Source organism: Mus musculus, chromosome 3, assembly GCF_000001635.26.
Source record: "Mus musculus strain C57BL/6J chromosome 3, GRCm38.p6 C57BL/6J".
In the NCBI taxonomy this organism is placed as follows: domain Eukaryota; kingdom Metazoa; phylum Chordata; class Mammalia; order Rodentia; family Muridae; genus Mus; species Mus musculus.
This window is the reverse complement of record NC_000069.6, coordinates 100074191-100088725: the sequence shown is the minus strand read 5'-3', so window position 1 is coordinate 100088725 and position 14535 is coordinate 100074191. Positions and strand designations below refer to the sequence as shown.

Genomic DNA, 14535 nt, shown 5'->3' with positions numbered 1-14535 from the left:
TAATTTTCCATATAGTAAGAAAGAAATACTATATACAAAATATACATAGAAGGTTTTTTTTTTAAAGCACATTTTGGGCTTCCTTAATACAGGAATCATTAGGTAGCTTCTACGTTTTAACCTTCTATTTTAGGTGACTAACATTCAAGTGTTAATCTAAATATCGGTAAAAACTAGATGGTTTCAGGCTCTTCAGGAAATGATTTGCTATGTTCCCGATTCTTTTGGGGTATAGGCATCATGTCACCCAGATTCTGTTACCTTAAGGGAAATCTGTAGCTTTAGTTTCACCTCATTCTTTATGACTTCATGCTGAATGAACTGACGCATCTGTAGCACTTTGGGTCCTTCGAGTATAGGGGCTGGGATGTTTGTCAGCTGCTTAGACCCAATAGAGAGGCCTTTCCAAATTTGAGTGCCAAATGGTGGTCCTGGAGTCTTTTTCTGTCAATCAAACAAAGTGAAAGATTCACCAAAGAAGTCAGAGCAGTGCAGCAATGATTTTTTTTTTAATGAGTACTTATGTGGATACTAGATCAGGGGTCCTTATGGGGTTCCTAAGCCAGTGGAGACCTGACTTTGAGGTATCCAAACAGACAAGGCTTGGACACCCCCACCTGTAAATCCAAATGGCAAAAGTAATAGTAAAATAGGAAAGAGATTCATCACTCAGTGTGACTGCCCTGGAACTCGTGGAGACGAGCATCACATGCCCCGTTTTCAAGGAGCTGATAAGAGCTTGGGAGGACCAAAAGAAGGAGAGTGATGGATGTGTATGCATACTCAGGCACTCTTGATCCAAGTATGGTTTGGGTGATCAATATCTCAGGATTGGAGCTTTCTAGACAGTTAGAAGATTGCTGCTATCAGAGTTGGGCTTCAGGGGGACGGGGTTGGGGCCACAGCATGTAGTTTCCACTCATGGTAAGATGTTCATGCTCTGAGTTATTCCTGGAATCCAAGATGACTGTAGGAGACAATGGCTAAGAACAAAGGATAAGTCAGAAAGTTGGGAGTTCGTGCTTTTGGGTGTAGGGCAGTGCTAGGGGACTTCTAGAGGTGCTGTTCCTGGGATGAAATAATCAAGCCACCTGGTGTGGTGGCACACACTTTTAATGCCATTATCTTAGAGACAGAAGCAGATGGATCTCTGTGAGTTCAAGGCCAGCTAGGCCTAAATAGTCACAACTTACTTCTGAAAGAACCTAAAACTAAGCAAGTGAACAAAGAAAACTTCACTCCAACCAAAAACAACTCGGGGAAGAAAAAGTTGATTGGGCTTATACATTGAGGTCACAGTTCATTATTGAGTGAAGTCAGGCAGGAACCCAAGACGTGAATCTGAGGAACAGTGCCTGCAGGTTCACCCTCTGGCTCACTCATTCACTGGCATGCTGTCCCCTTCTCAGATAGTCTAGGAACATCTGCCTAGGGTTGGTGCCACCCATAGGGGGCTGAGACCACCTGTAGCTATTAATAATTCAGACATTTCCCGGACATGCCAACAGGCTAACCGGCTCTAGGTTGCTCTACAACCCATCTTCTCAGGTAACTTTAGACTATGTCCACTTGATAATTAAATCTAACTAGGACAAGGTAAAACCTGGTGACTGACAATCTGCTTATATGATGTCTCTGCAAATCTCAAATATATCTTATTCATTCTTTGGTGCTCTAACCTTGAAGGGGAAGACTGATATTTTTAGATGAAAGATCTTCAAATGATTGACATGTCTGTATGAAGAACTGAGCAGTAACACTATCCAAATTTAAAGAAGCAAGGAGACAGATACAAAATGGAGGCAGAGATGCCAAACTATAATAGCTTTCTATTGAACATCTGAAGGACCAAGGGTAGAATCAGTCCTTTCAGCAGAAGCCAAAGTCATCACAGTTAGACTTGTGTGGGACAAAAATGGCACTGGAAAAATCCTGATCCTCCTGGACCTGAGCAAAGTTTCCTCTTTATAGGTGTCACTAATGCTATCAGATAGTGCCCTATGGTTCTCAGGAGCACTGTGTGATTCTGCACTTGGTAATTCAGCAACAGTTTGATCATGTTACATGAATAATGCTTTGTTTAGCATGCTCAGATTACCACAGACATTTGAGTTAGCAGTCTTTAACTCCCTGGTTCTGTGTGAATTTATATAGGAAGACTCTGAGAGTAAAATCATTCCATGGGTCTCAGCCAATTTTGAGCTCATTGTCACTGAAATTCACCTCTTGGGAAGAAATGTCCGCCTAAAAGTGAGCTCAAACCTGTTATCCTAGTCGCTGACCTTTAGGACTAGTGTACTTTGCTGCCTTGGTGCTTTGTTTTAAAAAGAGTGTCCAGTGACATCCTCCCAGTGGCTTTCAGTTTGTAGCATCAGAATTTCAGATGAAGAAAGTAATTTTCATTAATCCTAAATTGGTATGTTTATCTTATCACCTTGTAGTATCTTCAGCTTCTTGATATTTCAACATTCAGAGAAGACTATTATAGTGCAGTGTTTCAAGATTCAGGACAAGAAATCATGGCCACTTCTGATAATCAATTTGACTATAGTCACCAAATTAAAAGGAAGAAGTTTTTGTTCTATTAACTGCTCACTGTCTCTGCTCTTGCTATAGCAGAATTTACTGTAGGCTACTGAAAGCAGAAATTCAATGACATTACCCTCCTCCTTTAGTGATGTGATCTATGGTTACATTTTTGGCATCTTCATGGATTTCATAATTGAACACCATATGATGTGCTGGACATGCTTCATGTGATAGTTATGGAACAAAATGGCAGTCTTACAAGAAGCAGCATTTAGTGATGCTTCAGGATCATATCTACAGTATTTACTTGCTAATAGTGCAGTAGCAAAATTCATTGTCCTCTCTCTCTCTCTCTCTCCCTCTCTCTGGCTCACTCACTCAGTTTGTGCCCTTTTAAATACACAAAGAAAAAAACAGGGAGAATGAAAGACACAACATTTTGTTTCTAACTTGACCAGGGAGAAATGACAAGGAAAGTGCTTTAGTATCAGGAAGAACATGGTAAGTAGTTACAGAATTTTCAAGAGGGATGTTTTAATAATATAGGAACATGTTCAGACTTGCCATGCAGAATAAAAATCAAAACTGAAATTAGCTAGCCAGGCATGATCTTCTAAAAGTATATTGCTACATATACAAATGTTTAAATATCCAAATATAACATGTCTTGACTGCATTCATTAACTTACAGTAGGCTGAAAAGATATAAAGTTATAGAAGACCCAAGCCTGAAATATTATTTAAATAAAGAGACTTTGTGGGAAATGGATACCTCAACTGAAGGAAACCTTTCCCATGACCTTGACTGGAGATTTGGAGGAACTATGGTGTCTAATTCCTTCTTCATGATCCATTGTGATGCTTCATGGAAAGGGCGAAGGACTGTGATGCTCAGTGCACCTGGATTAAAGGGAGATAACAAAAATTATTTCTCTATCAAAATGTTCCTGATAAATTCAACACATATTACCCAAGTTCAAAAAATCCTTTTACATAAAAAACGTGCTCGGGTACAATGACTATGCTTTAGGGTGCTCCTCTCTAAGATGGACCATGAGTCAGTCAGCATCTGAAAACTAGACTTTAAACATCCAAAAGCTTTCACGCTTGGGTCAGCAGTCATATTTAGGGAGTGTTGGGTCTACCAACTAACTGCCTTGAATCTATCTACTTCTGCCTCCTCCTCATTTATTTAATCATGTGCCTCAGAGGTGTTCCATCCTGGACTGAAGCAACAGCTAGCGTTTCTAGATGTAGATGTAGCACTATGGGGAGAACTGATCCTGACAGCCAGGTTCATCCATGATTAAAGCTTCTTTGACTTCTTATTGCTCAAAGAAGCAGAGCAGATTCCTCCTTGTTTACCCTTGTCTTGGCTTGAACTGTGTCTCTCATTCATGCTACAGCCATGCTTGGCCTCTTCTTACCCATTTTCCAATTCAGTATGATTCTTTGTAACTTCTTCCCCAAGAAGTCACCACCCTCACTGCATAACACATACACACACACACACACACACACACACACACACACACACACACACACACACAGAACCCTGAATACACTAACAAGCTCTTGGGTCTCAAACATTTTCAGAGACACTTTCTAGATGATACCAGAGTTTTCTGTTCAAAGCTCTCATTGAAAAATATTTCTATTCTTCATAGACCTTATTTATTTTATTTATTTTTTTCATTTCACTTTTTATTAGTTTTTTATTAGATATTTTCTTCATTTACATTTCAGATGCTATCCCTAAAGTACCCTATACCCTCTCCCCGCCCTGCTCCCCAACCCATCCATTCCCGCTTCCTGACCCTGGCATTCCCTTGTACTGGGGCATATGATCTTTGCAAGACCAAGGGCCTCTCCTCACATTGATGGCCTACTAGGCTATCCTCTGCTACATATGTAAACTAGAGACACAGTTCTATAGGGTACTGGTTAGTATTTGTTCTACCTATAGGGTTGCAGACCCCTTTAGCTCCTTGGGTATTTTCTCTAGCTCCTTCTTTAGGGGCCCTGTGCTCCATCCAATAGATGACTGTGAGCATCCACTTCTGTATTTGCCAGGCACTGGTATAACTTCTTAAGAGAGAGCTATATCAGGGTCCTGTCAGCAAAATCTTGCTGGAATATGCAAGAGTGTCTGGGTTTAGTGACTGATTATGGGATGGATCTCTGGGTGAGGTAGTCTCTGGATGGTCCTTCCTTCTGTCTCATCTCTGAACTTTGTCTCTGTAACTCCTTCTATGGGTATTTTGTTCCTCAACAGAGGAATGGATACAGAAAATGTGGTACATTTACACAATGGAGTATTACTCAGCAATTAAAAACAATGAATTTATGAAATTCTTAGGCAAATGGATGGATCTGGAGGATATCATTCTGAGTGAGGTAATCCAGTCACAAAAAAACACACATGATATGTACTCACTGATAAGTGGATATTAACCCAGAAACTGAGACTACCCAAGATACAATTTGCAAAACACATGAAACTCAAGAAGAAGGAAGACCAAAGTGTGGATACTTCTGTAAGTTTATAATTACACCTTCTGTAATTTTATAATTATTCATGGGGCTATATTAACACTGATTTCTCTTGATAAATTATAAGGAATTTAAGGAAATAAGGCCTATGTTTGTTTTAACTCATTTTGTACTTCAAAACTATTATTTGGCCCAGGATAGGTGGCTAAAACAATGCTACTTAAATAAATAAAATGTGGTGAGGAGAGTTATCTTCTGTTTTCATTTTATTGTTGTTGTTTGGTTACTTTTTGCTTTCATTGGGTTGTTTTGTTTGTTTTTTGAAACAGAGTCCTGCTATGTAGTGTAGGATGACCTCAAGCTTCCAGTGGTTTTCTAGGTCAGGAGTTATTGTACCACCATGCCTGCTTCCCTTACATACACTGCACAGCCAGGCACAGCTTTCTATTTTCCACATTCACACAAACAACTCATATAATATGTACATACATGCATGCTGATAAACTAAATGATAGCATAGACTTGCTAGCATGCTTACCAGTAGACTCGAGGTATAAACCATCAAACAAAAAATTAAAAGAAGCCCAGAAACATAGATACATATATGTGTGTGTATATATATATATATATATATATATATATATATATATGTATGTATATGTACACACATATATGCAGCATATCAAAGTACGTGCCTTTAATTTCATGCAATATTTTTTGAAATTAATAAAATAACACAATTTCTCAGTGAATATATTATACAACACATATTTCTGACTAGCATTCCAATTTATTTGTTTGGGGTTTTTTTGTTGTTTTTTGTTTTTTGAGACAGGGTTTCTCTGTATAGCTCTGGCTGTCCTTGAACTCACTTTGTAGACCAGGCTGGCCTCAAACTCAGAAATCTGCCTGCCTCTGCCTCCCAAGTGCTGGGATTAAAGGCATGCGCCACCATGCCCGGCTTAGCATTCCAATTTATACATAAAATATATTTTCTTATTGTATTCAGTTTGACCGAGATATCACCTTAAAAATTCCCCCCCAAAGAATTTGCAAGAGAGCTCACAATGTTTCTCAACAGGATGGAATGAACTCTTAGATAAACCCTAGGCACAAGCCTTCTAACAACAGCAAGAGGCATTCATTCTGGGCTTGCAAAAGTTGACACTTAGACACAGTCTGAGATGAACATCAGTTTTGGGAGCTATGTTAGGAAGGTGACATGATCAGCTGGAATTTGGAGTAGCAGAATGAGCAAAGGGGACTGAACAGCCAGAGGATGAGTGTCATCAGAGGAGCTGGGGAGCTGCCAGCAGCATGGCTTCTCTACCTGGGTATTCCTGTACTGGTTCCTGGAGAACCACAGTCGTTGACTCTCCATACGCCAAGGATAAGTATTCTTCTATGTCACTGTCTCGGAGAAGTTCCACTCCCGATCCATCAGTATAGACAACAAAAAATCTATTTGAAGAAGTAAACATTTGAGTATTTGAGACATTGAGTAAAGGTGCTTCTTGAACTTGGAACAGAGGATAAAAATCCTAACAGTGTTGGTGCCATTTTACCTGGGAACATGTTCACCATAGATCTGCATGTGATTCTTTTCAAGGTGAAGTGACGATAAGCTTTCGTAGCCCTCCATCTGTACATTGAAGTCATCTTCTAGTTTCTTTTTAGGTAATGTTGTTGATACAGAGCCATCAGCCATGACCTAAGGGATAGGCATATGAGCAACTGAAGAGAAAAAAAATGCCAGTGTCCTACATCACCACTGATCGAATGTGAATAAGCTCATGCTCTTTTGAATTAGCAGAAAAATCAAGCATATCTAATTACAAGGTATTGATATTATGTATGGATTCCATTAGTAAAAGTAGAGACACACTAGCTGCCCACTGTAGGTGATATGGCCCTTAGAGGGGTATTAGAAACATGCTTGGTAAGGAATACCCCAGACATTTTAATATGGAGGAGCCTTGGCTATATGTTTCCATTGCTAGTCATTATCAATTGAAATTCATCAATTCATGCCCATGCTGAGAAGTCTCAATTATTTAGGGAAGAAAAACATGAGCTGGACCAGGACTGGTCTGCATACCAAACTAACATTAGGGACTCTGTGGTTTGAGGTCAAATCTAAAAACTAACCCCATACCCGCTAGTCATTGGAGGAAATTCCACTGTTGGGTGAGGATTGGGGGAAAAGGATAAATGCTTAGACCAGGGGGGTGCCAATGCTTTTTGGTCAAGTGCCAGAAGTAAGCAATGTAGGAGATGCAGGCCACACACTCTTCTTTTGCAAACACACAGCCCATCATGCACTGCTGTGCAAAGGCAAGCAGAGACAAGCAGCAAACAAAGGGCATCCCTGTGTTCCAGCAATAGTTTCCACAGCACCACTGAACTCTGAACCGTGTGTACCTTCATATGTCATGAGATAGTCTTTAGATTTTTAAACCTTTTTTAATGTGAGGTAAACATTGTAGATCCTAATCTATATAAAGTATGAGGCCATGGTTCTCCAATTCCTGGACAGGAAAGATAAATAGAAGAGAGAGCATCATCATAGCAGCGCCTAAGCTCTCTCCAGACCCTTTCTTCCCAACATCATCCCTGCTAGGCACTTCTCACTATAGCTGCCCTAACGCCATGACATTGGAGGATGCGTGCATTTCTTCTCAATTAAATTCCTACATTATTGTTTGTGGTTGCATTATTTTTTTTAAAAAAACTTACATATTCTATAATTGTCTAGTATTTTTAAGTTTCCTCCTGCCAAAGTTATTAAGATTGCTCTTCTCTATGAAAATATACTTAAGAATTAAAGAAAAGATGTTGACATTCATGATTGGTTGGCTGAGGTTGAGTAAATGGCCCAATGCCACAAATATAAAAGTCTGTATGGAACTGGTCATGAGATAGTCTTTAGATTTTTAAACCTTTTTTAATGTGAGGTAAACATTGTAGATCCTAATCTATATAAAGTATGAAGCCATGGTTCTCCAATTCCTGGACAGGAAAGATAAATAGATAAATCATTTTGAAATGATACATTTCAAAACAAAGCTGTGGCATTATGTGGAAATGGCCTCCATAGGTTCTCTGAGCATGACATTATAAGGAAAGAATTAGGAAGGATTAGCCTTGGAGTGCCTGTAGGCTTAATGAAGGAACTGTGTCACTTGGGGTAGTCTCTGAGGCTTCAGAAGCTCAATCTAGGCCCAGTGGCTCATTCTCTCTTTCTGCTGCCTGTCAATCTATATGTAGAACTGTTAGCTACCTCTCTAGCACCATGTCTGCCTACATGCTACCTTGCTTCCTTCTGTAACAATAATGGACTAAATCCCTGAACTGTAAGCCGACCTCAATTAAATGTTTCCTTTATAAGAGTTGTGGTGGTCAGGGTGTCTCTTCACAGCAATAAAACCCTAACTAAGACAGATGTCCAGGCTCTCTTCATAGGGACCCTGCATCTTACCTGAAAGGTGTTCCCCTCAGGATCCTGGACCTCACAGATCACCTCTGAGGTGTGCTTCATGATATACCTGCTGGCTCTCAGCTGCTCACGCTTCTGGAAGGGATGGTACAAATTATTGCTTGATTCATGGCAGTATGTAGCTGAGCAGTCTTTATCAATATAAAGGCAGCCTGTGTTTGGAGGTAGCACCTGGGAGGAGAGAGAAAAAATACATTAAATTTTCTTATGCAATTTGAGGGATTTGAGAGATATTTTCAGGACAGAAACATTATCTAAGAAAGAACATGATGTTTCTGAAGGACTGCTTGCCAAAGGACACACAGAAGATACAGTTTCTTGGGTGTGGCCTCATGCTTTTTCTTCCCATTTTCATATGTTCTCTGTGCTTGTTCTTTTCTTCTTATTTAAGACTTACTCCATTTTAAATGAGGTAAGTATCTGAAACTCCATGCAAAATATTTGGTACCCATTACGTTTTGGGTCAAAGAAACATATTAAAAGGGATAAATGTTCTTAGAAGCTTTGGTTAGCCTTTACCCTTCTGATAGCCTATATAGACAAGTGATAGTGTTTATGTAATGACTTCTAGCTCATTATTTGAGTTCCAATTCATGTATTGTAAATTCACCTCTTAGAAGTGTAGTATTTGATAATTGTTTAATATATCCAAGAGCTTGTGTAGCCATTATACATGATTTTAGAATATTTAATTATTGCCTCCACAAAGAAACTCCAGCCTCATTAGTCATCACTGTATCACCCATGATTCTAATCTGGTGACCACTAACCCATTATCTCTGTAGATTTTCCATACATACACAGTCACTGTATATGCCTGTCCCCAGTCCTCGGTGGCCACTAATCCATTATTCCTGTGAATTTTCCTATTCTAGATTTTCCACACAGATGGAAGTATTACTGTGTAGTGTTTTTCACTTGGTGTAAGAGTCTCAAGATGCAACAGTTTGTAGCATGCAACTGACTCCATTTGCTGGCAGTGACACCACCATTTGACACACCAACATAGATGGGAGAAGTCTCAGAAGGCCCCACCTCTAGATGAGAATCTCCAGGCAATTAACAACTGCTAGAAGAGGGAGTCAAACTACTTCAAGGATAATCCCTGTAGGTTATCCAATCCCGAATGATTAGCTGTAAATATATATACATACAGGCAACATTAAAAGGACTCAGTTGGTTATACTTATATATACGTCTATTTATCTGTCTGTCTATTCTGTCTGTCTATAACAATAATGATTACAGAAGAGAGGTTATAAATTCAAGAGGGGAAGCACAGTAAGAATTAGAAGGGAAAAGGGGCAGAAATAATATAAATACAGAACGCATATATAAAATTCTGAAAAAAAATAAATTAAGAATTTTCCCTCCCTCAGCTCTCCTGGATCGTACAGGCCCTGTGTACACTTGGTATGTCTTTTTTAAGGGAGAAAGGTGAAGGCCCTCACTGTGTATGGCAGACCTGCCCAAAGTACCCTCTCACTTCCTAGTAGTCTGACAGCTTCTGGGTGGCAGGAACTTATTTGAGATCAGGCTACCAACCCTTCTGATTGTCCTTTAGCCAATACTACCTTTGATGTCATCTTCAAGAGACACAGCTACCTGACACCTGACCTCTGAAAAGAGACTATTTTCACCAAGTCTCCTTATCAGGAATTCCCTGACCATCTTATGAAATCCCACACTAGAGTGTATATTCCATGGACCCAGACTCCAGCTGTGACTACATATGGGGTTTTTACAGCTATATGAAGTGAATTAGGTCTGTTTAAAAATTTTTTTAATTGATGGTGCTTCTGCTTTGGGTGTTGCCTTAATGTTTTATTGCTGTGGTAAGACACCATGACCATGGCAACTCTTTAAAAAGGAAAACATTTCATTGGAGCTGGCTTACAGTTTGGAAATTCAGTCTATTATCATCATGGCAGGAAGCATGGAGGCACACAGGCAGGCATTGTTCTGGAGAAGTAGCTGAGAGTTCTATATCTGGATCCAGAGAATGCAGGAAGTGAACTGCCACACTGGACATGGCTTGAGCATCTGAGATCTCAAACTCTACCCCAGTGACACATATATTCCAATAAGACCACCTCCTAATAGTGCTACTCCCTATGGGCCAGTCACCACAGGTGTCATTGCTAACAAACACTCATACTTATGTTTTCTTTTCTCCTTTTCAGCCCTTACTTTGACCCACACCAATATACACTGGATGAAAAGAGAGAGTGTAATGACCAGGGAGATGGAAAGGATAAACAAGTCCAGCCACTGCCACAGTGATGATGATGAATCTACCACATTCTGGTCCTTGGTTCTCAGTCTCTTGTAACATGATGTGTGATATTTTAGCTCATGTCTCTTCTCTAACAGGGAAAAACTTTTGAAGACTAAAGAGACTATAGGCTGACACCAGCATGTTATATTTAATGGGAAGGTCAGGGAGATTGAGAAGGAGTGAGTGTGTTGCCAAGTTCTTCCTTTACTTTTGAAGGAAGGAAGTTTTGCTTCATCTGGGCAAACTGCTCTCCCAGGACCACACAGAGCATTGTGTCCTCAGTTCCACTGAAGTGTTTGGGGTGGACTGCAGTCAAGAATGAGATTAGAGAGGAAGATAAGTGTAAATCAGATTACTGGAATGATTCTGCCACCACAGTGCCAAGTGTGGGGAGCTCCTTAGCCTAACCTTGACTCAAAGCTACTAATTTTTTACAACAAGCAAGACAATGTATTCCTAGAACAGATTAAAAAGACAAATAGACAGCAGCGTGAGAAGTGTTTCAGGTGAGTGAGTGAGGAGAGGAACAGAGGGTGTCGCTGCAGAAATTCTCACTGTCCCAGCACAGTGTGACTTGTTACCCTTGGGACATTTACATGCATCAATCCCGGTTTACCAACCAGACCCACCTGGTATGACCCCTGTGGCTTTGCAATAATAGATGTTCCATCCCCAAAGGTGGCACAGCAGCTACTGTCCTCGCAGTTGGTGATAATAGTGGCATAGTGTGAGCTTTCTATCCGCATACACTTCACCTGTCTAGTGACAGTCCTTGGACCTTCAGCTACAAGTAAAACACAAGGTAAGGAGACTGCACAGGATTCGTACAGTGGGCAATCAGCCCCAAACAATCTCCTGGCCAGCTGGATTCCTTCTGGAGAAAGACCTGGCTACAAAGAATTGCACAGGGTTCAAGTGTGGCCTGCAATCCTTGTCAATATCCTTCAGAACAGTTCTAGAATCTACATTCTGATGTGACTTAGCATCCTGTCTTATTAAGTATGCTGTCAGCATTCTTTTCATTTTGAGAAGTGAAAAATGTTTTTCAAGATAAAAATTGAAAATCATTAAATATTTCACCAGTGACAGTTGAGAGACTTCTTCCTATTTGTTCATGTTGTTTCCAAATATGTGTATGAGGAAAGTCTCCAGGTAGAGTAAAATAGGCATTTTGTCTATGCCTAGGTTTATTTCTTTTGTGCAATTCATTTTTATAACTATATAACTATGTGTTAATAAACAACCTATGAGGTTTATGTACTTTATATTTACATAAATTATATACTAATCCATCAAATTATATAATTACTGTATCTATCATTTATACCTGTATTTTTCAACATTGTATTGAGGTCTCTAACATTTTTTTATTTTTGAGTAAGTGTTTCAATATGTAGTATAATATGTAGTACAAACTGGTTTTGACCTCTTGGTCTTCCTGGAAGCTGAGGTAACAGGCCTCTGTTACCAAACTTGAAGTCTCCAGAAACATTGTGTGTGTGTGTGTGTGTGTGTGTGTGTGTGTGTGTGTGTGTGTGTGCGTGCACACGTGCATGTTTATAGCATCTGTGTTTATATGTAGTATGTTTATATACAGTATATTTATATTAAGTATATGTGCTTATTTTATATTAACTGTGTGGTTGTATTTAGTGTATATTTAGTGTGTGTGCTTGTACTCAGTGTATGTATGTATGTATGTATGTATGTAGACTCTTACCATCATGAAATAATGTCCTTTTTAGTATTATAGTGCATTTTATTTTTCCATTCTAACACTGATGAACATTTATATATTACCCACTATTTCAGTGATATGCCACGTTGAAAATTGTACCTGTATGTCTATTTCATCATGCAAAGATGCAAGGCTATCTATATAGTAAAAGCCCAAAGTTAACATTTTATATGATATACATGTTACAGGAAGCGCCCTTTGTATCACATGGGTATTCCCTGGCTGGCTCACTTATTTTTATGAATACTTTTGATGGTGAGCTTTCTATCTTACTCATGCTGTAGCATTCTGTTGTCACCATCTTGAAAAATATAACTCACTTGTTTCTTCATCATTTGAGGGAGTAATATGATCTTCATACACTTGGTAAAAGGTTGTGATTCTGGTACCATCAGCATGGTCCACAACCCGAGTCCCGTCTTTCTTCTCAACAATGATCACCTTGTCTTCTCGAGTAGTCATGACCTGAACATGAAGGCAGAGCATCAACACTGGGCTGAGTGGCTGGACCTCAATCAGCTTATTTCTGAGCTTAGTGAATGTGAAGGTTTCATTTCTACTTGACCTACTACTTTGAATGACTCCTGAGGTAGATGAGGACATTTAGACTTTCTAAATTTTATGAGTGAGGGAATTTAAATTTAGGTTTATGGGAGTCGAGAAAAAAAATGCCAAAGTCACTCAAATATTAAGTGTCAGGGAACATTTCAGGGTCAATAGAGGCCAGTCTGATCTACAGTTCATATGATCTGTTTCCTTAGAAACTATTGAGAGCATGTGGCCCATGTAGGTTGCCTTTGTGTTATGAGTCCTGCTCTGCAGGATTACCTGGATAGGTGAACTGTAAGGTAGCCATCAGCACAGTAATGGACACTATGGAGAGAGAGGCTGCCGCTCCTTTGGGCTGAGGTGGTTCACATCTACATATAACCAGTTGCCTGCTGTGCATACTGTGAATGGATTGAAGGGATTAAGTTGCTATGAGTGTGGGTGGTCAGTAGGCCTCCTAGATGATGAGGTTGCCATGCCAGTTGTATAGTACTTCTTGTCTCCAGCCTTTCTTTAAAGTTAAGTCAATGTAATCGTGGGTGAAAGACTATTGTGTTAGTTTGCACACATGTTCAAGTGCAGTATCTTCCTATATGCAATAGAAAGAGAGTATGGTCCAGGGTGGAGTATTGGGAACTTTCTTTTCTCTGTGAACACATGTTTGACAAGAAGCAACTTAAGGGAGGTGGGCTTATTTTGGTCCATGGTTTGATGGCAAACAGTCTATCATAGCAGGACTGGGATGGCAGTGGGAGCAAAAATTGATGATATTGTGTCTGTAGCAGAAAGGAGGGAGAGGGAGAGAGGGAGAGGGGAAGGGGAATGGGAAGGGGGAGGAGTGAGTGCTGACACTTATCAGGTTTGTTTGCTTCTCTTTTCTCTGCATAAACCAGTCTGGGCATCTGGCTCACATTTACCCTCAAGACATACCTAGAGGTGCAACTCTCTGGTGATTTTAAGTCTAGTTGGCAATGAAGCTTAACCACCACAGAATGGAAATGGCTGAATGGCATCAGATGGAAAAACAGCAGGTCAGCATCCTATCACCTGTCGGGGTTTATTCCAGGTCATCCTAAAAGACTTTACAGTGCTAAGCACAGGATATGCATTATGATGGGGGCTGGGGTGCTATGGTAAACTGGGATGGAGTTCTTTACTCCAAGTTACAAGTCCCTGGTAGGACAGAGTTTCAGGGCTGCTGAGTTCTGTGGTGAGTGCTCTGCTTGGCTTCTTTCTCTGCCTAAGGCAACAGTGCTGAGCTTGAGCCTGGTGTGCTAGAGAAGAGTTGTGGCTTGAGCAAAGTACAGGGAGAGACAAAGACTCCAGGGAGGAGTGGGTAGATAACGGGAGTCTGGGAGCCACAGACTAAGTAGCAGAGCCTTCAGACTTTATCTTAAGTGGAATCAAACACTACTGGAAGGTTTAGGATACACATACCAGAGTCAGAATCAT

The 14535-nt window shown here is 40.1% G+C and overlaps 1 protein-coding gene across 1 annotated transcript in view; it reads right to left on the bottom strand.

Moving 5' to 3' along the window:
- Spag17 (sperm associated antigen 17) overlaps positions 1–14535 on the bottom strand; it is a 257906-nt gene that overhangs the window by 54597 nt on the left and 188774 nt on the right. Inside the window, exons 30-36 of the mRNA NM_028892.4 lie at positions 12855–12999; positions 11426–11580; positions 8501–8689; positions 6588–6733; positions 6353–6483; positions 3302–3429; positions 262–444 (exon numbers count right to left, since the gene is read on the bottom strand). Coding sequence (NP_083168.3) covers positions 262–444; positions 3302–3429; positions 6353–6483; positions 6588–6733; positions 8501–8689; positions 11426–11580; positions 12855–12999 — 1077 coding nt within the window. The remainder of the gene's footprint in view (positions 1–261; positions 445–3301; positions 3430–6352; positions 6484–6587; positions 6734–8500; positions 8690–11425; positions 11581–12854; positions 13000–14535) is intronic.